At 37.8% G+C, this 27,392-nt stretch overlaps 2 protein-coding genes across 2 annotated transcripts; both read right to left on the bottom strand.

Moving 5' to 3' along the window:
• Positions 1–173: 173 nt before the first annotated feature.
• On the bottom strand, positions 174–2,380 carry LOC126870738 (uncharacterized). The gene has a single exon (XM_050628760.1). The coding sequence runs from the start codon at positions 2,371–2,373 to the stop codon at positions 1,039–1,041; it is 1,335 nt and encodes a 444-aa protein (XP_050484717.1). The 5' UTR covers positions 2,374–2,380; the 3' UTR covers positions 174–1,038.
• Positions 2,381–9,720: 7,340 nt separating this feature from the next.
• Positions 9,721–10,803, bottom strand: LOC126870273 (uncharacterized). Its single transcript, XM_050627808.1, has 2 exons — positions 10,717–10,803; positions 9,721–10,083 (listed from the first exon to the last, which is right to left on the bottom strand). The coding sequence occupies exons 1-2, from the start codon at positions 10,801–10,803 to the stop codon at positions 9,748–9,750; spliced, it is 423 nt and encodes a 140-aa protein (XP_050483765.1). The 3' UTR covers positions 9,721–9,747.
• Positions 10,804–27,392: the final 16,589 nt, after the last annotated feature.

Here is a 27,392-nt window from a genome sequence, read left to right as displayed (position 1 = left end):
ACGTTAAAGCTAAATGAGTAAAAGAGTGGGAGAAGGGTGCGAGGGTCGAGGGTCAACATTTTTTGACCTGTGAAGACAGACGTTGTGAGCCGAGTGTGAGAATAAGACGTACGACGATATTGTAGTCAGATTTTGCATTGGGTATTGCTTGTTAAAATAAAACTAAACTTCACTTCAAGTAGAACATCCTTTCTTGTCCTTACTCTAGACTATTTAAGATACTACATTCATATTATTTCGAAGCACTTTCATACGATTATAAAAAAGGAATAAGGGTGCGCAGAAATGCTCCTTGTAAACATTATAGTTCCATCGAAGAAAAGTACGTAGATATCGAGACTTTATCGACAACGATCTAAAAAGGAATTCAAATATTCTATTAAATCGGGCAACTTCCATTTGAAGAACATTATCGTACATTTAATAGTTAGAATATATTTAAACTAGACATACTGTGCGTAGAAAAATGTAAATATTCATTAAAACCGACTTTATTTTATTAGTACGATGCCATATTTTTCAACGTTCGCTGATACAAAAGACGATACAGCTCGTGGCAGCCATGAGCTGTATTGAGTCTGGAAGGAGTTAAGATTACGGCGAAAAGTTACTTTAAATATTAGAGGTTCCTATCTTTCCGCCTCTTGCAGGGTTTCTACAAAGTTTATTACGACCCGTAATCCCTTTTCCCTTTTACGACAAAGTTCGCCTAACGGAGAACGATGACGTCGTTTAAGCCGGCAAAGCGTCGTATCACACAATGGTTTTGAGTAGAAAATTCGCTTTCTTAACGATTCTCCGTGTAACAAAGTTACGAGCCTACGCGCGTGGCCGCGTTAAATCCTCCGAATAAAATATTTGTACCATAACGTTGGATAACGAGAAAGCGAAATAGATCATTTCATCGGCAAATCGTAGAAACAATCTCTTTTCTGCTCTCATTTTAAAGTCACATTTTATCACAGACGATAATACAAGTACCAAACGTCCAACGTGCCAAAGAAACAACCAATGACCCGTGCTTTTCTTTCTCGTCCGCTAGCATTTGTCTGGATTAGCTGCCAAATACTCTCTAATTTCTTCTATTATCTCTGTAATACGCGGCTGATAGGATTTCATAATGCGGCATTGATTTTTAACGAGATCGCTGCGTCGATCACCGTACACCACGTGCTCCAGTTGATCGGTAGATCCTATAAAATATTCTTCCACCGCTTGACGCGTTAGTAGCATTATTTGCATGTTAGCGACCGCATATGCCAATGCCAGGCCTTGAATGTCCTTGCAGCTCTCAATGAATTGCGCGCGAGATAAGCAATCCTCAACATCGAGACCCTCCGCGGCCAATTCTTTCTTCATGGTGTCACAGTAAACGTCGATAAGCGACTCGTTGCATCGACGTCTAGTAGCACGATCGGTCGACAACAGGAAACAGATCACAAAATCGATCGCTGGCGGAGAGTATCGCAGGAATTGGAAGTCTATCAGGTAACACCCGATCGTCTTACCGCTAGAGTCTTTCTTGAACATGATATTATTTGGCCATAGATCCCGGTGACACATCACGTTTCTGAATTTATTTGACGTCTTCAGCAATTCTGGTAACCTCCATACCCACTTGGTTATCCAATTCTTAATAAGAGTCGCCTCATCGTCTTTCAACTTCTCGTTCATATCAACTATAGTGCATGCACCTTTGATGCACGAGGAGAGATACTTCTGCGCCGCCGAATCGGTCTCGATGAAAGCCACCTCCTCCAGGTACTTGCCGTAAAGGTCAAAAATCGTTTGACCGGTACTACGGCGAAGCTTCTCGTCCAGGATCAAGGATCTCGAGTGGAAGACCGAGATCGTCTTCGCTACCAGAATGCAGTGTTCATCGTCGAACGGCAGATATTTGTCCAGGTTAACGTATCCGTTTTGCCCGGCGTCCTCCAAAACTATTATAACGTTGTTCTTGCCAAAATAATAATCGGGCAACCATTTGGGTCCCTTTCCTGTGCCCATCTTCGGCACTATCTCACTATAGACAGCGATCTCCTTGTTGAACGTATTGCTGCGGACTAGAAAATCGTACTGTGGACTGGTGGTCGGTGGCGGTGTCTTCGCAAAGAATTTGAAATGCTTCGATTTGTCATCGATTTTCACCGTAACGGAGAGAGTATAGTACAAGCCCAAGAAACCATTTATCTCCCCTAAGTTATCCAAACTCCAGTGCAAAACGCGAAAGTTATTCGAGAGAAGTTTTCGCTCGACGATCTTATTGATGTCGGAGTCGGAAAGAATAGCGACTGGTTTCTCTTTGACGGAGCAGACCTGCGACTTGGTCGAGTCGGTCAAACAGCAAGACGAATCGGCGCTAATCGTTGCCATGTCGAGGGAGCACGTTGAAACTGTCGCGACGGAGGCAATACCAACATTTATATACGATCCCTGTTCGCGATTGTCGCTTTTGTGGGATCGTAAATAAGCATCTTGAAGCATTTGAGGGAACGCCGAGAAGTGATACTTTGACAAATACGGAGTCCGCTATCAGCGACACGATTAAGAGCCAGTTAAATCACAGGTGCCACCCGAGGAAGGAGCGAAGATGCGAGTAAACGATTCGATAAAACGTCGCCGCGACGAACAATCCGATTGTAATAATTTATACATTGTGTAAATTTGTCGGACATACCTTCTAGACGAGAGGAAACGAACTAAATGATTTATGCCTTTGCACGAAGAAACATAATAAGACTGCGATAGCGCGCCTGCACGAAGAACAACTGGTACGCTGAGGTTTTAGAGGCAGGAGTTTTGTGATTCCACAAAAATGCCGCAACCAACATGGTTTCACAGTCAAAAAACGAGATATGCACTCGCGAAACGAACTTTTCTCGCGTCGATTATGTGATTTAACGCATTTCTTTTGTCACACTTTTCGTTTAATTTAGCGCGGTTCTCTGGCAAATTACATCGAACTTCCTAGATAACGCTTAATCTGCACGGAACTTTACGATCATTATTTAATGCTTGGGAAAGTACTAAAATGACAGTTTGCATGACAGTAATTACGACGTAACTGAATGTTTCAGAACAAAGAAAGTTTGGCACGACATTATCGTTTGATTATTTTTTATGCAAATAAGATAGCAGATTATTTATAGAAGCTCAGATCCCTTATAATTAGTGGGATTACAATTCATTCATATCCAAACATGATATTTTCAAAATTCGTGATGCACGTGAGATCAAGAAAGTTCTATGGCTCACAATAAGTCGAAAATTATGAACCGCGTTAGAGACATCGTTTTTAAGAAAATCGAATTTGGGTACGCGTTTATTCACAAATATTATGGTATTTAAATTTTTCCTATTATAACTTATTCTTTGTATGTATAATTATTACATAACCATAGTTTGATTCGTTTCATTAAACAAAATGTGTCAAAATAAAACGAACGTTTATTGGACGATGAAAGTAAAATTTTGACCGAACTGCGAGCTTTGGTTAAATCCTTTTTTGGAATTTTTACATACAAATTTATTAGAAAATTTCAAATGTTTGCATATGTCCTAAACGTCAACGTAAATTCCCAGGTTTCTGAATTTAATGGAAATCCAAAAAAAAAGTATTTATTGTATACCGTTTTACCAAGCATATTTATCGAACGTTAACAAACAAATATGTTTTTCGAAAAAGTAACTTATAGCGATCTACAATGCATATACACCCGCATTCTGAAAAGAGAAACTTTTATACGTATAAAGTCAAAATGTCGCTGGCAATAAATGGATTATCGGTTGACAGATAGTTTCAAACTGTTTGACGATATCAAAAGACAGGAACGTACGATATCTTGCGAGTTATAAATTTTATACTTTTGCTACAAGTTGTCGTTTACAATTTCCGCGTGAAGACCACAGAACGCATATAGAAGTTACTTAATAAAGCCAATGCTTAAGTGCATTTCATGAGGCATAAACCGTGAATCAATATAAAGAAGATTTGAATAAATATTAGAAGAGAATAAAATGGAAATATCGACAAACGGAATATACTGAAACATAAAAAAATAAAAACGGAGAGATAATGAATATCAAATATATAGACTTTTATAATTATATCAATATTTAAATTAAGCAATTCTGCATCATCAAAATAATTAAGTTTTGTTATTTAGTGTAAGATGTAAATTCTAAACGAAAATTATTATCGATCGATTAAATATGATTTAATATGATATAAAATATAATGCTTATTAATTATTCGTTTATATTTGACGCTCTAAAAAGAAACTTGACGTATTTTACCGCGGTTTGTAAAATTGTTAGAAATTAATTTAAACTTGCATTTTTGCTCGAATCTCTTGGGTAGATGGAAAGCATACAACGACTGATTTCTTTTGGGAATGCCGATCCTTAAGGGGTTAATGTCGGATGCGCTTCTAGTAATTCCAGCGTACGAATATGCGATTCGCAAAAAAAAAATACAATATAGTTTTATCTTACAGCGCAATAGCAGCAAATGGAAATAATCAAAATTTATGCAATGGACAATTTAGAGGAATATTATTTATAAGCGACGATATTTTACCAGTTTTATTTTCGTTTAAGATATTCAGGGGAATTTAATTGAGCATCATATGGAAACACTCAAAGTTGTTAAAATTCAATGTTCACGTTTCAAAACAATTGTTAAATGATTAATTGAGGGACTTATATCAAGTATCGAGTGTTGAACGCGGTCCGTTTTTTTTTTCACCCGTTAATAAAATTCAATTTATCGGTGACCGATCACTTGAATTTTTAGCAAGCGAAATATAACATTTAAGCGAGGGATAAAAAACGTAAAGCGAGGAGCGCGACGAATATTCTCTTCTGTTCAAGAGCAAAAGAGAAAGGGCGGGAAACGAAGAAACGAAAAGACGAAGGGAGAAAGAGAAAGCGTTGAAGTCCATGGGGCACTATAAAACAATTCCAAAGAAACTTCTCTTCAGGACTCTAGTAGTTGGTGAAATTTATTTGCGTTCGGAATACATTTAACTTCTTAGGAGAGCAACGTATTAATGAGGTCACACTCTAGATAACCCTTTCGGCTTCGTTACTTTACGTTACCAAAGGCAATTCGATTAAGCGTATTGCGGAGCTACGAAGGGTAGTGAACTTGCTAATATTGCTCTATGTACACGCTGCCATAATTATTGCTGATTGAGTTTTCGCTTGAGACGTTCACCCATAATTCCAGGTCGCAGTCGTTTTAATCGCTTCTCGATCGTATCGAAATGAAAAGAAGATAATTATTCAGTCCCTTTAAATTAATCAGATAATTAAATCGTCATAACTGTGCAAGCTAAGGCCCTTAAGGAGTATCATTATATAGTGAAATTATATTTTTTTCAATTTTCAAGTATCTTCTAATAATTGAAACCTCTTTGAAAAACTAACTTCGCAAATAGAAGCAGTTATTAATGGATCACACACTCTCAACAGTCTCGACCAATTCGTCGTACAAAATGAACAAATCAAATCGTAACTAACAAAAACTCGATTAAAAGTGAAATGAAATCATCAAATCAAAAACCATGGAGAATTTTGTTTGACTATCAAACATAACACAGATGCACATCGATGACAAAATCATGCAGTCGATGGACATTACCGATGAATTTAGATCGGCGAAGCGTGACTTTTTCAAGTAATAGATTCACTTCATCGCAACTTCGTTCAACTGCTATTATACAACAAATTTTCTAGCCGAGATGACTTTTTAATTGCCCGTTTGGTCACATAACAGCAACGAACGTATAGCAGCAGGCCAACAGGCAACTGCCAGTTATCGCGAGCTGCTCTCCATCTTTTTTGTTCTGCTCTTCCGTGACGAAGTACACGGGAATGGGTCGAAACAGAATTCTGATTAATTGACGTGGCTTTAATTAAACTTTTAATTAACGAGCCCAAAACAAAGAATTGAAAATAAGCGTTAGCCTGTCCCTGACCTCGGACGATTAACTAGAAACAATAGGGAAGTCTTTTCGGACTACGATGAATACCGGTGGCCACGTTTATGCGCATAAATTTGCACAAAATCTTCTTCGATTAGCGGCCAACGTTTTACCCGTCACGCGAACTTTCGCCGCCCGCTTTAAATTCGTGTCATTGACATGGATATTCTGCGAATAACAATAATGAAACAAAATGTCAGAAAAATTCAATCACCGACGCTACGCACAACGGAAAATGCGTAAATATTATATGTATTCTTGAAAGTTGATATTTATTTTTAAATTGAAAGTAGTATTTTCATATATTTGATACAGACAGCGAATGTGATTCTTGCCCCAACGGTCTATTTTATTCGATTGAATAAAACTTCCTTTTGGAGAAAAGTTCAATTTTATATTAATTTCGCAGAAATAGAACTGCAAAATTGCCAAATGAATTTCGTTTCCACAGTTTGTGTTTTTGTTAAAATTACTTTCACGGAATAATAACGCGATAGGGAAGTACAACTACAGTACAAAAGTGTTTCGTATCAATAATTCTATTTTAGCTTTCAATTTACACATACGTACTATATGTATGAAAAATAATGTGATTTATAGTTCCTTACTTCAGGCGCTTTAAGTGTTGCGAATATCGTAGTCTACGGTAGACGAGGCATCAAAAGTGACGTCAATAAATTACCCGGGCTTTTTATTCGAGACAGTCGTACAAGGACAATACTTGACATAGAACGTGAGATTCGAAACAGGCAACAGCAGAATCTGTGGCCATCGATCGATGAATTCATCATAAATATACTGCACACATCCAATCGCCAGGGTATGTGTGTTCTAGGTTACATAAAGCCTGGTCGATTCGTTTCGATACTTTCTATACCGGCCTTTGAGTTTCAGCGATCTCTCGATACCTTGCATAAAACTTGAATCCAACTTGGTATAGCGAGATACGGAGGTATATATCCGATGTCTGCACCGTGTCTACATAAGTGCACGTACCTCTTTTCATGGTGTTTCTATCCTCATATCCGGAAATAGCAATCCCAGTATCGAGCAACTTTCCAGGACATGGCAGTAAAAACAGAAATATGTATATATGAAGACATAAGGCAGAATATCTTTGAACTGTCAAAAATTGCTTATAACGTGAGAAAATCGCGAGAAATTTTAGATTTTAAAGTATCACGATGATCGGATGACATGTACTACTCACGAAAATGTTCTAATATACTAATTTCTCGCTACATGTATGTATGCGATAAATGTCCTGTAACTTCTACATATATATATTTTCAATGATTCATTGATTATAAATTTTCCTGTTATAATCCCGATGGTCGAGTCTCGTTACAATGCTAACGAAATTTTAAAAAAATTTCTTACAATGCACAGAGCGCATTCGTAAAAGAATTCTGTGGTAAGTGTTCGAGTACTTTCGTGGCCACTGTATTCGTGATCCTTCGGATTTCGGCTGTGATTTTATTAATATGTACGGCTACGCTTTGTTCCAAGGTTCCGTGAAGCTGAAAAATTGTCAAGTCTGCCTGCAAAAGTGAATGTTCAGGGAACAAAGCGGAAAATATCATTTAGAGAAATATCTAAGGCAATTCCTTATAACGGACCGTGCGCTTAAAATCGAAATTACACTCTCGTAACGAACATTTTGGCTGATTCGTAATACCGGAACCGTCCATCTCCAAAGCGGAAATTACGTTCGCGAAACGAAATTGCGATCAGCACGGATCGTCTGATTCGAATTTTCTACACATGACGGAAATATTCGCCTTCCAGTGTTTCTTAGAGATTAATGTTTAAAGCATTGTTTACGCTAACTAATTAAACATAGTATCATTGAAAGATGTGGTAATTAATGAATCTTTTGTGACAAGTTTATAAAGTGGAAATTGTAATTACAATTAGGAAGTATAGAATTCTGGGTATACTCGGTGGAAGTTCGAAGCTGGTACTAGTTTAAGTTCGGTATAGAAGCAAGCTCTATATGCGTACCTACAACGGTTCGATGTTCGCCATCTCTTTCAACGATCTGTCCGACAACGTAGACTCCTATCCAAATCTGTACTCCATTCGAATACATCGTAACAGAAAAGGAAATATCAGAGGATTAACAGAAAATGCCTATACTACTAGATTACTGATCGGAAATAACTGATAAAAGTGACCAGTAGATAAAAAATTACAATTTTATAAAGAATTATTTTTATACATACATACATGTACGAAAAATAGTAGAAAAATTATGAATTTACATTTTTTTATAAATAATCGTATCGACAAAAATCTCGAAGGAAAAGAAACCATCTTACATGTATACATATATTTTGTATTATTAAATGCTTCGAAATTAAAAATTGAGCATTTGCACTTCGTTTTTATACGAGGAAGATTTTTTAAATTATATAAAGATTGTTTAATCTGCAGTATAATAAGAAAATTTGTTCAAAACTGAATAAAGCAGAACCATTCTAAAGATACGATGTAATTTATTAATTTAAAATTTTTTTCAGAGATAGAAATGAATGGACGTATATGTTAATCTTTGCTTCTTATTATCTCTGTACAGTTCTTTCAAGCTTCCAAAATCTCTCAAAAAATACATTTTATTAAAATACTGTTATTCAATTATAGAATAATTTTACATCTTGCACATTTTATTCGTGAAGTTTTCACCCCATTTTTTCCCAATATCAATTCTCTCACAAATACATTTAGCAGCAGTTTTACTCTTTAAATCATAAACGTATACAGATAATTATATTATCCTTTCCTGAGAAAGAAATTAAAACAAAGAATAAAATACATACACATCAAATATACCAAATACAATATAAATTACACGTTAATGGAGATCATGTAACATTAACCACGTGTATATATTCTTATTCTTAGCACTTTGATCTTTTTAAGATTAATATCCCTATTGTTCGTACGTGCACCACTTTCCAATAACAAATTTGGCTTCATACGTCGTGCAGAATCACCCAATTTTCATCCTGTCTGTCACAGAAAAAAATTTCTGGGAAACCAGATTTTAAACATTTACGATGCTAAAAATGATGGTAACCTCGTAGAAGAATTCTTCACGGAAAGCAAGCAATTTTAAATTTGAACGATGCAATATTGATCCCCGGTAGTAGATGAATACGTGAAACGTGTTGAATTTGTGCTTCGCTGAATATGTGAAAATTACCAGTCAAAATCCCTATAAATTATTATATGTCACTCATAAAGAATTGAAAAAGGTATGTAAGTCGATTAATGATTACTGAATTTACTTTCAAGCATGGATTTCGCCGTGAATATGATTTAATACAGAATGTCAAGAGTAATAAACGGCTAAAACATGAACATACAGATAATTCAGTCATACATGTTATTTTCTTTTAAGTACATAACTAAATGATAAACTCCCTCGTATGCCGCTTTATTCAGTTAAATGGAAAAGCTTCATAAAAACAATTTTTCATACTTAATTATAAGAAACATAAGCAAAAAGTTAAATTATATAAAAAGGTTGATTCAAGAACTCTATTACTAAATATTCTAGTGCAATCTTTTTATCAGTTTATTAAATATCATTCAAATTTAATATTTTACATGCACACGGAGCATGGTTTTAACGAATTCCACACAAATGTGATGTAATGATAGTAACACTTTTTATATTACATGTAATATTAATAAAATCGGCCGAACTGATGTTAGAAAAAAGAGAACCAAAGAAAGCTTGCCTAACAGATTCACTCTAGCAGAACGATCCGCTTTCCTCGCCGCTAACTAGACTAAAACCACAGCGAATGTAGAACTCTTGCATTTTGCTCGATCGATTAAATTTAGTCGCAGGAAAATCGACTTGAACTCTGTTCGGTCGACCGTACCACAGATTAGTAGTCATCGGGACCTTGTGGTCTTGGTTTTCCTTTGAGATTTCCAACCAATAAAGGCTAGGCTTGGTACGATCACATCGTGGCTTGGAAAGATCGAAATCTACGCTATGAAGACGCTCATATGCCGATTTTGCGCTGTCTTCTTTGTTGTTGTTAAAATACGTGATCGAATTTCGAAGAGCGAACGGCTCCAACTGAAATCAATAGTGTCTTCAAAGAACCACGCACAGGGTGTGCGTATTAAATACGTATTAATACTTTTGTATACGAGGATTGAACAACAAGGTCTTATCTTTCAAACAAAGAAGAAATTATCCAATTTACTTATAATTGAAATGTCTTTTCGTCTGACAACAATAAGATGAATCATACATCATGAAACATACAACATATTGCGGTACTTATACTTATAAGACATAAAAACTTCCACGATTTTGTCAAATATCTTCTTACTTAAAGAATCAAGCACAAATAACCTATGATATTTATATAATTCCTTCAATATTTTTTAATTGAATTTATCCCTGGAATATTTATACGTACATTTAAAAATCACCCTATGAACAAGCAGACGACAGTTTGATACTTAATCCAAGATAAGCCGGTGCATCATTATCCGAGGCAGCAGTATCGAATGGTTGGAAAGAAAATTTCATCCCGAGTGATAGATTTCCGAATACGGCGGGAAATGGTTTTTCCGTATCTCACGGGCTTGTCTCAGTTTCAGCGTGAACGAACTACCCCCCCGGAATAGAACGTTCAGCGAGCACTGCCGCTCTCGACGTTAATTATTAAACTCTCCGAATTCGTTTGGAAAGTTCTCTTACCACGGGATATTGCCTAGATGCTTTTAGAATGTACTCCTCCCTCGCTCGCATCTGAACCCAGGGTATAACGTATTCCGTCCGATACATTTTCTTATCTCCTTTATCTTTAACATGAGGAACGATTTACAATCACGAGAATTAACTAAGAATTTCCGGGTGTCACCAGACAGAAGCCGTGTTTTCCACGAATGTCGTGGAACAAACTGAAGATGTCGCGTCTCACGAAACAAAGGACGTCGAGAAAGAAAATGAAACTCGTCTTCTCAGAATGTAGTAACTACAAGGTAGTTAGTGTAAGGATGATTTTGAAAGGATCGACAGTATTGTTAGAAGACACATAATAATTCCATGGCTGAAGAAGAGCAAACGTAGTAACAAAATTAAGATGTAATAAAAATTATTGTTGTTTAAAACTTTATAATCTTATAAAACGTTTTAAGTGATACTTATATTCTATTTAAATTGAAGAGGCTTATTAAAATGAGTGTCATATCAATAACGAGAGTTGGGAAAAAGGGAATAAATAGCCAGGAAAGCACCAAGACATAAACCGAGAGTGGAATATCTTTTGCATTTCGCAACACTAAATTACTGTAATCACATACACAATAGAAAATTCAGAGTAAACCGCTAAGAGTGTTCTGTATGTTTGCCATATTAATTATTTTATTATGAAAAAGATTAAACAAAATAGAAACCTCCTGAAACTGTAGCAGGAAATTCTTTTACGCAACGCTAATAAGTACTAATCTATGCACTCGAGTTTAAATATACACAACACTAATTACGAAAGTGCAGTGCAGCCGTGTTAAGGCTGCTGACAACCACCTCTGTACATCTTTTTTAGCTGCAGCAGGTGGAAAAAATTTAGGCACTTTATAATCGCAATGCTACTAAAAAAACGTGATCATTTATTAAGGCAACATTAATTTGAAAAGTAATTGAAACAATGGCAATGAAAAAGTATCGAAATATTAATTCATACAATAAATTCAATAATAACTACTTCAACTGTTCTAGACAGCCAGAAATAGCAACGCTATAAAGTTAATCAAAAATTGACATTTTTCTAATTCAATCTTAATTTAAATTACTTCGAAACTGTAACTCAACCTGTAAGTACTACTTCGCGACACTGATAACAATCAGCGATCTAGCCAATATGATGGTGAATCGACATCGGCCAAAAAAGAGTACTACCACAACTACCAAAAACAAGCAGAGTGACAAAGTAATACCGAAAATGACTTTCCATGTTCTGGAGGATCCAGGGGATGGAAAGCCATTAGTAGTTGCCCTCTTCTGTGGCAATTGTTCTGTCCGCTGAAACTTACATTTAAGCTCAAGTCTTTCTAATCGCAGTAGAAGAAGTATCTTATAAATAAAATAAAATAAAATAAAAAAAAATCACTCATCCTAATGATCAACATTATATTGAAGTTTTAATCCTCAATGTCATGTCTAACATAAAAAAAAACGCGTTGTGCAAGAAGACCTATCCTGAACTAATAAATAAGACACAAAAATAATGTTACTACTCACGAATATAATAAATATCCGCGGTCTCTGTGCTCGAAAAAAATTCTACGTAATACAACCAGTCGTCCGTATCGATTCGAACCTTTTGTCCTACGACATGATTGGATGACCAGAGGAATATAAAGACATGCGACTCACGATAAGATGTGGAGACGTTGCCATCGATGATGCAGCAATTCAGAGGAAGTCATCACCAAAACAATCATCAAGAAGGAACGATCAAATCTCATACAGGAAAATGGGAAGTTGTGAAAAGTCTGTAACAAGACATGTAATATTAGACTTTAATTTTAAAGATATAACTAATTCTAATATAAATTTTATTTCTTAATCGGATTAATTAAGGTACAATTTACAAAAATACTTACATTTTTGGCTTCTTGAACACCCTCAGATTTCTTCTGGAAAGCATAAGGAAGTGGAGACTGTAAACAACCTGAAAAAAGTAGCAGATTAGTACAATTTGTTTTTGAAAACACAGTGTTGATTATTTAAGAAGTTTGAAATAATAGAAGATGAAACTCTATTAAATTTAGAACCTTAATAATAATCAAAATTAAAAATAAACATTCCAAATTTTAATAATTACAGAAATTGGAGCTCTAATACAACGATCTGAAATCTGTAAGTTAACAAAATCATTTAAATAAATTAGGATACAATATACCAAGATACCAGATACCAGATATACCAGATTTTGATTATTAACGCGTTCATTTTGATTAAGTATCGTTTAAATTAAGTCTCCGAACAAACACTGATTCTAATTTCGCATATGACAATTGAATTGAAGAATTTGAAGTTACGAAGCAAACATTGATTCTACCGACTGCGCGTGGTCACACAAATTTTCTGAAAGTAAAATTGTATTAGTAAAAAGAGGTAGAGAAGAGAGAAAAAAGAAGAAAATTTTACATATTTTTCTTCTTTACTTTATCGATAGTTTGTTAAAAAAAAAAACTCTGTAATAATAGACAGCAATAATATTCGTTAAACATACCCGATATGGTCACAATAACAACACGCCTAACTTTGAACTAAAACATTCCTCAGCATATCGTACAACTCTATCTCAAAAATAATAAAAATTGTTCATACAAGTTTAATGGCGATATTAATACCGAGAATTCATGATTGAAATATGAAGGTTATTCAAATTTCTTGAATAAATATAACAAAAACTGAATGTTTAATAATATTATATATTAAATGAATATCTATTATATTACAAGTGAATCAAAAAGCAATACGTACATGTACCTCCATCTTCGTTAAAGTAAATCCAACGTTTCCAAATCGTTTTGCATGAGATGTCATCGAATTGTCACTGTTAATTGTTTTCGTCTACGCATCTCTAATGCCCACATCTGCATAAATCATAACCATAAATTTGGGATTAATATATGAAACTGAATCAATTGTGTCAAAATGGAATAAGAATCAGCTTCAAATCCTCTTTCAAAAATTCATAATACAACGTATTGGTAACACTGATACTCAGCCGATCGACGAATGAACAGAGAAAATTGGAAAAACTATAGAATTTCACTTTAACAGCACCTAATAAAGTACTAAATAAGAACATATTAGTTAAACGAACCTGATAATACTCGATTAAAGACGATATAATACTAATAAAAACACTATATAGTTGAAATCGCACACTTCAAAGAACGACGCAAGTTGATACCACGATTTTCACCCGTACTATGACAGTACGCGCCAAAACTTCACTTAAGTGACACCTGATTGGCTGGAGTGAAATGGCTTCTCTTTCATATAAAGCCGCGCGCAAAATTGAAATATTATATGTCGAAAAATTCGTGGTGATCATCAAACTATAACAATTTCAAAGCAGATAATTATAAAGAGTTTTCAAGGTTTGATACCTTTTCTACTTCTACACCGTTAATATTAATCACATTTTGTTCGTCACTAGTATTCTTTTATTATTATTGCTATAATTAAGTATAGTGGATATAATGTTCCTCTTTAATAAATACAATAATATAAATAATTAAGAGAATAAATGAATTAAAGTAATATCTATAGTATATGTATGTAATATCTGCTTAGAATAAATCGAGAAAATTTATAAATTACTATGAAATATAGATTAATAACAATTCAAACGAAATTTATTTTAAAGTTAAAAATTAATAGAAAATGCACACTAGCGAAATAATATTATATATCTATTGATAGTCAACTTTGTTTATAAATTTTACATATTGTTTAGCTGTTATAATTTCATTCTTAAATTATTTTTAGCTTTGCATCATTGTCTAACAATAAATATATATGTAAATATATCGCGTGTCAGATATACTGTGTACCTTAGTACAGTGTACCAGTGTACCTGTGTTGTTTAACAAGTGCCACAGCGCGCCATCTCACGAAATGTGCAACAAGTTCTTCCGAGTAAATCATTAGTTCGACGATTTTATGCCATGCGGCGCTGCTTGTATAATTCGTACTAATTTCCGCAGGAGTGAACATAATCGAAATTAAATTAAAAAGCCCCTTAATTAGTTATGGTAAAGTGCGACTAATAAGATACAGCATAGTTTTCCCTTCCGGTTCCAGCCTTCAGTCAACTTTCGTTAATTCAATTTCAAACGATTCGAATTACGTTTCACTCGATCATGGCATCACAGGTACGCTTTCTACCCCGATAAACATTTATCTTCTTCCACTTTCAAAATGTTTTCCAAATGTGTAGTTTGCAAGGAAAATTTGATTCTAAATACACGTTCCATGAAATCTTTTGTTTTCGATAATGATTCAGAATTATATTATGAATTTATATTACGATTACATTATGGATTATGTTACGAATATTCATATTTACGGTTTGCACGATGTTATAAAACAACGAAAGTACTATCGCCATTTTTCAATGGAGTATTGAGTGACGTTATTAACAAACTATACAAGAATTTCTTAATTAAAATTACATTCCGTAAGTCAACAAATAATATATTAACCTAAAATCTATTTCGTATTTAATAATTGTTGTTAATATTTTCACTAAGCTGATAGCAAGTTTAGTAACAAATTTGGCATGTAAAAACTTCTTTATACGTTAATTAAAACGGTCTTTCCTATTCGTGGAGGAACGTTAAGTATAAATAGAAAAAAGAGCAAAAGGCCATAAACATGGAACAAAGGAATGGAATTTTTCACAATTCAAGTTACACGTAAATAGGAGTAATTGCGTAAATACAAATTACATATGCATATCGCTGCGAAGATTCACAGAGTATGGCTCAAATGTATTCTGTACAAGGTAAAACTGAATATATTAAGAATATGTATGTTAATGTTTTCTCTTGAACGATTACTTTTTTACGTACGTATACGCGTAGCGTGTAGCGACAATGTTATGCAGTGACCGAGTCCCACGGTTCATCGAGGACCGCGTCGCGTGCATTCGATACTGTTAAAGCAAAAGAGCATAACTACTCCCGGAAGAGAAGTTTTTCATTCATTCTTATTTCCAAGTAAAATGTCACCTGCAGTAGCGAGTTCACAAACAATGCAGAGGTCATACAAGAAAGGAGTACAAGTCCACCATCGAATTTGCGATAGATATTCATAAGGGCAAACTAAAAACATTTCTCATATGTATTAGTGAATTAATTTCATTTCCTATTCGGACTAGACAACTAAAATGTTAAAGAAATATTTCTGATCGATTTAAATCACGCATTCGTCGATACATACTTATATTTAAACTAAGGTTTTCATGCATTGATGCAGAAATTAAAATTTTTGTTTTATATCTCATACATATGTTAAATTACAATATTGTTTGTTTCAATTACATAATGTTTACAAGTATTAAAATCTGACTACTGCTTTTAAAATCTAACGTGTTACACATATTTATATATATTACGTATTTGCACTAATGAATTACTTCCAATTCTAACTAAGCTGACTGTCATGTCCCTTTTTTAAGTTTTGTAAAACAAGATTCATAGACGGTAAAATTGTTTTTTTAATTCGAACTGTACATATAACTCGTAAGCTAACTTTCAAACGGCGGGCTTTAAAAATTACTATTGAAGTCTCGATAAATTGCACCGGCGAATTTGCGTAATTCTCATTTGTATCGAGCGCCGCTTCGTCGAGTTCGTTACGACGTGCGTCGTGTCGAGTCTAATCAAACTGAACCGAATGTCGGACGCGGTTAATCGTCTAATCAAATTAGTCGAAACAAACGTCAGGGATTGGTCGAATGTTCGACCCATCCATGAATCACGTTTTACTATTTACCAAGGGATTCTCTGATTTCTGAAGTACTCCATTATATCCTATCTCTAGCATCACAACAGCAATCTTATCCTTCAAAATTTCATTTAAAAGAATCTTTCAATTAGAAGTTTAGAATGCACGAAGCGGGATCAATAATTTCGAATAAATCCGAGAAATACTCCTGTAAACCAAATTTAACAAGAACAAACAAAAATATATTCTGCGTCATTTCGAACGTATAAGAATTTCTTTCTAAAATTCGAAACAAGAAATATTCGAAAGCGTTACTAAACGTGTTCGTGGCATCGCATATCCGGTTAACTGAATCCAAAATAGAGAAATTTGAATGGTATGTTATGAAAGTAGCTAAACCTAACTTCGTCCGTCGCGACATCACGGATCGTCTGGAATGATCGAGATCGACTTGGACGAGCAAATGGAAAAGTGGCAGTAACAAAGAAAGCAGGATCCCCTGAAAGGCGGTCCTTTGCAATTCCATAGGAAAAGGTAGCGCTTCCTAATCTCGAGTAAACCATCTCACGGTGTAACGAATCGGGAAGAGGCATTTGGCCAACTCGGACGTATTTCTCGGCGAGGAGATCGCGCGCAGATCAGATATGGTATCGGTGATCCTGTAATTCTTCTCCCGTCTTACCGAACGGTACGAGATCGATCGAAGCGAACCAAGTAGAGAGAAAAAAGGGGATCGTGACGGAAAGAGAGAGAACGGGAGAGATACGAATGAGAGAAGAAGGAACGGTAAGAAAAGGGAAGAGAGACGGGGGAATAAGAGAAGGAGAGCCTTAATCATAGAACGAATGCAGGGAAGGAGAACAGGGAAAGAGGTGAGGACATGACTGAAGGTACTGAGTGAGAAGGGGGTAACGGGAAGTAGAAAGTGGAGGTGGAGATGGTTAAGGCAAGGGGAGTACAGGGGCATGTCATACGACACACAGGGCAGAGTTTAATCAGGTTCGACTAGTTAGTTGGCAGGTGCGAGCGTCGCGCGCGCGCAGGAAGGAGAGCCGAGCGGCCTCCAAGAAGCAGCGTGGCTCCTGCGTGTTGCTACTTTGAGCAAGAAACGTAGCTCTGGACAGCCACCGGACGCACAATGCCACGGACAAGAGAGGTCTATCTTCGTCCCCTTCTGTCCGCGACTCTTTATCTCCCGATACGTTCTTTCGGTGCTTTCGGTACGCATCGACGTTCTACGCTCTGTTCTCACAGTCGTTAAATGGTTATAATTTTAACCGCTGTCTTTACGAGGAATTCCGTTTTCCATTCCCTGCCGCGTCCCCCTTTCCGTAGGAAGAGAACGCTAAGCTCGTGTCGAGATCCGGCGACGATACCATGCACGACTTACGATCGTCAAACCAATTGGTTAGAAATCCGATTGATCCATGATTCTCGGAATTGGACGGTAGCAACCAGGTTACTGGCCAAAGAAATTATTGCTGTCTTTCAGATTGAAGCGGAGTTGGATCGGCTACCATGTGTACAATCGTAAAGACACTCGAGAGACTGCGTGTTCCTTGGTATTTGCTTACTGAATTCTTATCAAACAATGGATACAGAACGATAATGGGGTTACGAAAAAATAATTCGTATCAAATTACCCACTATCTTTTTACATATATTTTTATTCTTCGAGTAACAGATTGTATCAAAAATCAAAGATAAAAAAGAATTATATCAGAAAATAGGTCATAGCGATCGACATTCTCAACGAAAGAGAAAAAATTCGTAAAAACGCTTGGTAAAAGTACAGCATGATGAGCAATCGTACAGCTATCTCTGAAACGTCCATTTGCTGTTAATGAATTCGAATCTATATTTAATTTCATTCTTGCTATCGAAGCGAAACACTCGCGACGATATGTTTCCAAGAAGCATGGTCACAGGAACAGTACCTGTATCTGAAAGTGTCAAAATCAAGCTCGGAATGGTGAATTGGCGCTGGGCGAGGAGAAGCCGGCCAGGTGATTTACAAGCGAAATGCAAATAAACCGCTCTTTTACTGTTATTCGGAACATGCCCCGTCTGGCAATTTTTACCGCGGCTACGCCGGGCTGCGCCTATATTTACCGAGACAGCGAGGCCGTCTTTTTTCCCACGTGTCGTGAGGCGTGACCTCTCGCGATCGCATAGTCTCCTAGGCCCCTTCTCCGTTAACGAGCGATCGGCGTCGAATCGTCGGGGCGTTTGCGTTAATGGCGACGTGTCTCTCTGTATACCGTTAAAGGCCTCCCCGATGCCCGATGTACCTAATTAATGGCACGTCCATGGCGCGGATACCAGGTACGCCTACGGCGGGTTCAGTGGATAGCGCTGACGCGCACGTGCGACGTCATGCCTAACATTCGTCTCACTTGCTGTCACGCTATTACCATCGCATTTCAACTACTCGGTAAATAGGCATACCTATCGGCCGCGCGGAAGATTGCAGCCGCCGGAGACAGCCGGCACGTGCTTCTTAGCGGTCTTTCTGATGCGTGTACGCGCGCGTATCAACGTATAATTAGCTCGCCGCTATCGCGGATCTAAACTCGTTCCCCGTAATCGAGATATCCTGCTAACAGTGCTAACCAGCTGGATCGAATCACGCGCGACCATCATCAATAAATTCACCGAGGCGATGCAGAAATCTTTGAAACGGTGCTGAAACTCACCTGGATACGTATCCGCCACAGCTATAGTTTTCCAGTTTATACTGGCCGGGTTGCGCGCTATTTGCGTTGTCACGCTGACACCCGAGGCGTCTGACAGGATTAAGCATCGATATGTTTTATAGCCTTTACCCGTCCGTCCTACCGGAATAGAATCTATGCGGGTTTCGATTGTGCCGGTAAAACCGATACAGACTATTACGTGACCGAAGAAGATATTAAACCACTGGCGCACTATCGTTCGCGTTATTTACGCATGCGTCGAGTAAATACCTTTTCTCGTGTTGACGTTTTATTTACTGATTGTACGTTTATGAAATAATAGCTTGTTTCTTGTTTACTGATAAATGAATATGGATGAGATTCTTTTATGATTTTAGCTTATCGAACGGTACTATTGCTTTTAACGTCAGCTGCTTTAATGACGCGAAATTAACTTATCTCGATTTTATGATTCTAAAACATCGTGCTCCGTAAAATTCTTTTCCCGCGAAAGGCTAATTACGATTACAGCAATTGTTAAACATAATTTAATAAATAGATAACTTAAATGATTCAAACGACGAATGTAGAAAAATATATAATGCATAATTGTCATAAAGGTAACGGTAAAGTGTAGCAGTGAAAGAAAATCATTCCTCGTATGTTATAATAAAACTACTATAATAGTACCGTAAATACTATTTTACTATTGTATCAGGAATTAGACAAATAAAATGTAAATTAAACAAATGGGAAGGAAATTGTTAATACTATGTAGCCGAGTGGAAAGTTCCTCTTAAAATAGCATTTAAGTTGCACCGTACGTTAACAACAACAGCTATAAGCTCGACATGCTTAATCACCATAAGCGTTTATGCGATTAGCTGTTCCCGCGCACTTTGAAGACACGTGCGTCGAAAAAAGAGCTTAAAGTGTAACCGGTAATATCCAAATTGCGTGTTCGAGTCACAGCAGAATGATGAATCTGGAGTGAATTCGACAAAGCATTTTTTGCATCGTGGGACAAGCCTACCTGCAACGTGTCTGCGAGATGAGAAACGACATAAGAGAGAGAACGAAGAAGAGTGCAAAGGAAATGAAGAAGAAACAGACCACTCTGTTAATGCGAAGTAATGGACGAAGCTAACTCGCGAGCTACACAAATAATAGGCTACCACTCAGACGACGACGTGTTTGCGAGCGTCAATTCATCCTTTTCTTCCTTCTTGGTCCCCCATTCTCGCATACTTCAATAACAGACTGCCGCTTTAAAATGGCTAATTCAACCTCACAACGAAACGATTTGCAGACAATAAATGTTTTCTACGTTCGGCTCGTGCATAGTGAATACTGACTAACCGATTTAGAATGCCGAGCCAGAGTCTGCAAGAAGGACTCTTAATCTTCGACATGATCGTGGCACGCGTTCACGTTTATTGGTAGTTCCCGCCAACAAATGATCTTCCAGATAGTAACTACTTAAGATAGCAGCAGGTAAGAGATAGACGGAAATATATGGAAGCAACTGGAGAAATGAAACGAGGAACTTCGAAAAATATTTGTGCAAACGATGTACAAGTCCGCACTCGACGATAGTAGCGAATTACACGGACAACTGAAATTGTAACGCAAATGAAAAAAGGAAGTAGATAATATACGGTGACTGCAAAAAATATTGAGACACCGTTGTATTTATTGTAGCGCTGAACGCTTCTTAAGTATTTCATTAAAGAACCCCTTCATTGGAAAATAGAGTGTCGATGCTCTTTGTAGCCACTGCAAATGTCTCGAAAGAGTCAGAACTAACAACGAGAAAATATTGCTTCCGCAGTTCTCATTGAGCATGTAGAAGGCGAAAAGCCGAATATCCGGCTTCGCGTTATAGTCATAAATTTACTAGCCATTATCACATACCAGAGAGAGTGGGTCAAGAGCGATTCCGCATGTATAAAAGATCGTTTCAGAATCATCAATCGCGTTAATATCCCACTAAAGACGTAGCTCGCTTGCAATTACTTTTCTATACAGTCTTAAACCTCGATCCCTTCTAGCTACGTCTTTCACACGTCAGAATAAATTAAATTCCTTCGCATTAGAAATGCTAGACGCAAGTTAGGAAATTACCGTAGGAAATTATCGTAGGAAATTACCGTCTATATGGCTCGATAAGCAAATCCGAATACCAGTTTATAAATGTTGAAGCAAAAAAGCACCCATCAATTCTCCATAATTTCTCTATTAACGCCGAAACTGAATAGCACACGCGCATGGGAGCCAGAAAATGGACGCGAATTTTAATGCGTAGTCAGGGTCATATTATTCGTGGCAATGCGCCCGATTTACTCCACTTCGTTCTACATACATACCTGCCAAGTGCACGACACGTATAAAATACTTCTACATCCGGTTGTTCCTGATTTCTGATTTCGGTGGAGGCATTACGATCACCGGTGCATAGAGATCGTGGAATTTTAGATGAGCGCGATGGGAAAGATTATGGTTGCTAACTAATGGAAAGTGCTAAATAAAGTCGTCCACTCGCAACGGAGTCAAGTAACAATATCGACCCGAATAAAAATCGCTGATCCTTAAAGTACGCACATTTACATCGTTTTCTATTGGAAATTTACTATTCTATCCACTTTACTGTTGTAATTGAAATTTAGAAATATGTACTTAAATATATAGCTATAAGAATGAAGGTGTCTTTTTTACGAGAATGTATTAGAAACATTCGTGCAAAACGACCTCGTGTAAACTTGTGAAACCGGATGCTATACTGTCGTACAAGCCACAGATATCTGAAAACTTGTAAACGAAATACTTCGTTTATCGTAATATTTCATAGCCGTGCATTAAAGTTTACTGCCTAATAAATTGATTAGAAATTTTTGAATCAAATCAGTGAGAAAATTACTGCTACGTACCAAGTTAACTCTGTCTGAAAATGTCTACATCGACTTCACGATTGAATTATTCATACGCACCTCGTAAAATGACAAAGAGAACCACGTTGCTAATTGACGAACACGTTATCTGTACCTCGATCAACGAATACGAGAAGAATCGCTGAAAGTGAGAATATCAAGAGATTGTAAGCGTGGATTGAAAAGTGTTTCTTGAATTATCGTAAAAGCACGTTGCCATGTCCCCATCACTCCATGTACGACACAGAGTTGAAGAGAGTTTATTCCGGTGAGCATCTCGCGATTGCCTTATTCGTTGCGCCGATGGGTGTCTTCTTCCACTTGGCTCAAGATTCGCGAGTGTACGACCTTGACATCGATCGTCCTTGGACCCGAGGGGAAATCGTGCGAAAGTAATTTTCAGCCTCCTTCTTTTCTCTGTCTTTCTCTCTCTTACTTGCGCCACTCATCTAGAAAACTGCATGATCCGCGCCAATAAGCAGTGAGTTCCGTGCTAAATCGTAGACGAGACGTATATCACGGTTTTGATCCGCCTAGAAACTAGCTCGAAGCATGACTATCTCGAATGCAACTCGCGTGCAGACACGTCCGTGTACAACGCAGTTTGAATGTCTCAAGAGTCGTCGGCCCAATGCCTCGTGAACTCGGCATCCAACGTGGTTCGCGTTAGTAGCTGATTCCGCGACGTGTGCACCACTTTCAAACTTTTGACCTGAAAACGAACACTCCACGCCTATACATGGAAAGCACGTAGCCGTAAGTTACCGCGAGGTCTTGGTCAGAAACCCGGCCGGTTTGAATCCTGGCCGAAGTTTAGTGGTACCTGTGTACCACTTATATAGCTATATGTCACCCGAGGCGCAAAAGGTATCTGGTAACTCAAGCTACGAGAAACAGGATATCGAGACTATACTCTCGTCTATTTCTGCACTCGATATCCTTCTGCGCGAGAAAACCAATTTATCGAAAATGGAATTGTAAAGTATCAGTGTTGCCATGGTTTTGCTTGAAAATCTGATCTTCGCGTAAGATTAACTTCTCGTACAGTGCTCGCTCGCGAAACTACTCGAACACTTACTATAGAAATTTTTTAGGAATATATTACCTGCATTATACGAAGCTTCTTGAAATCTCGTTAATACTGCGATCAGACACGATTATCGTGATTGCGGTAGCAAATTTGAAACCAATCCGAAAATGTATATAGAAATTGCAAGTTACGCGTTATACGTAATGAAATATGTTATACGTAGTGAAATACGTTTCTAAGAATAGTCGAAGTGCTAGCTGTTTGAAAATATAATAGATCAACGTGTATCAGTTTTTACGAAAAATTGAACCAACTATACACGAATTATACATACATAAAACAACCTCGCGAAAACGATCAGTTTGATCGATTCTCCGTTCGCGTGATATAGACACCGCGCAATTTTTTGTCCACTGTTAGTTACGTTTCGTTAAATTGCCCGCAGCGGCAATTTCGGGAGCCTGTACCTATGATTTCTATAGCATAGATGAATGAGTCATGGTTGACGTTGGCTCTGCAAAGGTCTCTCGTCTGCCGAAATCTATTCTACTTCGCGCTTGAATAATTGCGAAACTCAGTCAAATCCCTCGATTCAATACCTATGATCGCTCTACATAGGATACAAAGTCATTATCATCTGCTGTCGTTGAATTCCGATGTACGAACTAATGACACACAACGCGTGCTTTACAAACGTATTTGGAACGCGATTTTAGTCCTTTTCGAAAGATTTATGGATTAACCATTTATAAGTTATTGGGCACGAGCACGCAGCACTAGGGCATTATTCGACAAACCAAAGTGCAACGTACTAATGACATTATGATAAAACTGGGCGAATAACGAATACGTTATCCGATCATCGTAAAAATAAAGAATCTAAAGTCTTCTAAAAACATTGCAAATTCTCGTTGTTTATTAAGATAAGAACGATGAAAGTTCGAGAATCGCGGCAAGGTTAAAAAGAGGAGTTCTACGCAAGTGCGCGCAAGAAACGTCATCGACTTCCCGTAGCATGTTCGTGGCCGAAGTGTAGCTCGAACAATAGGTTACTGTACGTTTCTTGCATGATGTAAAAAAGACGAAAGAAATTCCGGTTGCTAGTTGACCGCGCGAGTTTCAGATACCTGAAGACGTCTCGATGGGTTTGCGTAGTAGACGATCGACTAGTAACACGATTGCGGCTCGCTTGACTCGAGCGAATAAAACGATTCTAATGGGCCGGACGTTTCTCTGAAGCGGACAAGCGTAATCACGCGAGGCAGCTTGCAAGGAAGTAGTTACCGAGAAGTAATTAGCGTACACAACGTGACACCGTCTAAACGACGATCGAACGAGCCGTGATTCAACTACGGTCACCTTTCGTGCCAATTCATTAATATGCGTATTGCGACCAAAGAGAATTCATCGGTACATGGGGGCAAGCTATTGGTCAGCGGCGTCTGCGGCTCTGTTTCGCAACGACGACTAGTCGAAAATGCATCTCACGTATCACGTGCGACCAAACTGTGCTGTTCTCTGGCTACTGACGCGTTTCAAGGATCAATGAATAGGTTTGATCGCGGCTCGCTGCCAAAGAGTCCGTCCTCGTGCGTGAGAACTTTCCCGAGAAGTCGACAACAGAACGATACATCGGCTACGACTCTTTCTGTCTCTAAGAAAAACTCGAAATAAATATGTATTTATGAAATCGCTGATAAGCTATGCCGATCAATATCGTAAATTAAAATGCATACGAAAAACGACAATGACAAACATAATGCGGAATTGATAATTTTGTGATAAGCGGAGCCGATTAATTTCGCCTCTGAGAAATTCATAGAAATCTCGACATTTCTTTAGCTACTCTTACTTTTCTTGCGAAATTTAAACAGGAGGATGGGATGTCAAAGATTGACATAAACGAATTTATTACAGGGAATTCGTGTAATGCATACCCGTATGTACGTATATCTGTTAAATTATGTACTTATACATACATATATTTTCAATGATAACAAAATATTCTATTACTCGTTGTATATAGCTTTACTGCATACGTGACACGTAAGGAATACTGCTCGAGTTGATTACGGTCTTCGAAGCAATTGAATTCAACTTCTACTTTCTGTCCGCAAGGAAAACCTCGTTCCTGAGATATTTACTTAAAAGGAACATTTTGCTCTTTCTTAGCATTCAAACAAAAATTCATGAATTGTCAGCCTTACCTATGGAATACGTTTTCAGAAATGTGAATCTTCGCTTAAATTGTACATTCACTTGTGCTTGAAAAAGAAGCTTCAAATTTTTTTACATAAACCCCACAATTATTCAAATTTCACTACTGTTACCAATACTTATACTCCATTATATCTCTTCTACTTGAAAATACTTAAAAAGACAGCTTTCTTTCCATATATTGATATTTGATGCGCGCGTATATCGCGACAAGAACGAGATTGTAAAAAATATAAGTTTGTATAATTCACGTCTACAAGTAGTTGTGGAAAGAAGGTAAAAAGAATCGAATAAAAAACAACAATTAAAAGCAAACGAATACAGAACGTTCATTCATAAAATGATAGAGGAAGGAGATAGTTAATGATAGAAATTTGCGAACCGTGGAAATAAATAACCTTCGCGCATGAGTTCATGGATTGTGCTTATGCGAACGTTGTATCATTTTATTTGCGATAAATCAAATTCAGATGTAGATACGTGTAACAGAATATAAATAGGTACATAAATATAAAATAATGCAACGAACCATGAATTAGATTTTTATTCGATACGTTTCACATTGGAATATATCGATCGGAATCGAAGCGAGTCAATTATCAAAAAATTCGTACTTATCCGAAGATTTAGTCGAAAGCGCAAACCTAGTTATAAGAGAATAAGCAAATTCGAGGCGTTGAGAATCGATGATGCGCGATCACGTGGCGCGCGTTCGGGACACCTCGCTATAGGCATCGTACTCCTGGAGACAACGGTGACTAGAGGTAGCAAAGAGAGAAGAACTGCCTTATAGGGGAGTTAAGCGCACGGCGACGACGCCTCGGTTGATCTTCGTCTCGTCTTGTCTCGCCTGGCCTCGCCTTGGATCGGATCGGATCGTCCATCGCACTTCGCCCCGCCTTGCGTCGCATCTTCTCGCGTACATGAACGCTTGTGCCGACGTCCCGCGACCCCGATCCTTCTCAGAACGCGCGCTAGAGACTGCATCGGGTTTTTAGCGCGATCTTGAAAACGGAAAATGTTTCTTTTTTCGTCGAACGTTGCCCGTACTCGCCCATCGACGTAGCTCTCCAAAGCTGTTTCTCGCGAGTCGCGCTGAAAATCACCGACGAAGGGTGAAGTATGTAACACGCGCTATCTCGTCGGAACTAACCGATGAATATTTATCGGCGTCCAACTAATCGTTTGAATTAATTATCATATTTACTTGGTTCGACAATTTTTATCGTGAAGAATGTGTCACGATTAACGGTTAGCTGAGTTACACGGAAATCGGGAAAAGAGGGAATGATCGATGGGGGATGTCGTTTGGATATCGAACGAATACGAAGCGCGAAGAACGAGAGAAGCCGCAACTGCAAGAATGAAAATGGACGAATAGAAGGAATATTGATAAGGAGAAAAAGCGAACCGATAACGACTGGAAGAAAAATGACGGATGATAGTTTGAGACGCAACCCTGTCCATCTAGCGCTGCGCGGCGTGGATTGGCGATGGAAAAAAGCGGAAGATTGAAAATCATGGTCGATCAAACGGTAGAACGTGAAACGAGTAATAGGTTCTGTAAACGTCGAGGATGACGATTCGATTAACGATGTGGGATCGCAGTCGATATATCCTCGCAAATAGTCATCGCGACTTGCCGAGCGTGGAACGCAACGAGGAAAGGGTCACATCGCAGATCGTTCTCGAGATATCACTGTTCCCGGAGCTGCCCTAGTCGAAGAAAGAGAAAAGGTATGAACGAAAGGAAGAAAAAGGGCGAAGCATGTACGTATAAGACTACGGGAGAAGACGAACAGGAGAAAGAAGAGAAGGGTAAGAGCGAAGGAGGAAGAGGATGAGAAGGATGAGGTGGCGCGATAGCGGCAAAGATGAGGAGGGTGGGAGATGGAAAACGCGGCCCGGCTACGAAATGGCCGTGCCCCAAAGAGGCCAACGATCGAGAATGACCACCCGACGTCTCCCTAAATAATGATAATCCCAGCACCCTGGTTTCTAGCGTTCCTTCTCGTGCGAAACTTACGAGAGCCTATAAACCTAACGAAAAGGCGT

Source organism: Bombus huntii, chromosome 10 (genome assembly GCF_024542735.1).
Source record: "Bombus huntii isolate Logan2020A chromosome 10, iyBomHunt1.1, whole genome shotgun sequence".
NCBI lineage: Eukaryota > Metazoa > Arthropoda > Insecta > Hymenoptera > Apidae > Bombus > Bombus huntii.
The sequence above is the reverse complement of the archived record's forward strand: the minus strand, read 5'-3'. Positions and strand labels throughout refer to the sequence as shown.

What these genes read in the sequence shown, in the direction of transcription:
- LOC126870738 (XM_050628760.1), bottom strand. Translation starts at nt 2,373, where the DNA reads ATGGCAACGATTAGCGCCGATTCGTCTTGCTGTTTGACCGACTCGACC.
- LOC126870273 (XM_050627808.1), bottom strand. Translation starts at nt 10,803, where the DNA reads ATGTATCGGACGGAATACGTTATACCCTGGGTTCAGATGCGAGCGAGG. An exon ending in CATCTAGGCAATATCCCGTG is followed by an intron (nt 10,084 to 10,716) that starts GTAAGAGAACTT and finishes TATTGATTTCAG; the next exon opens with TTGGAGCCGTTCGCTCTTCG.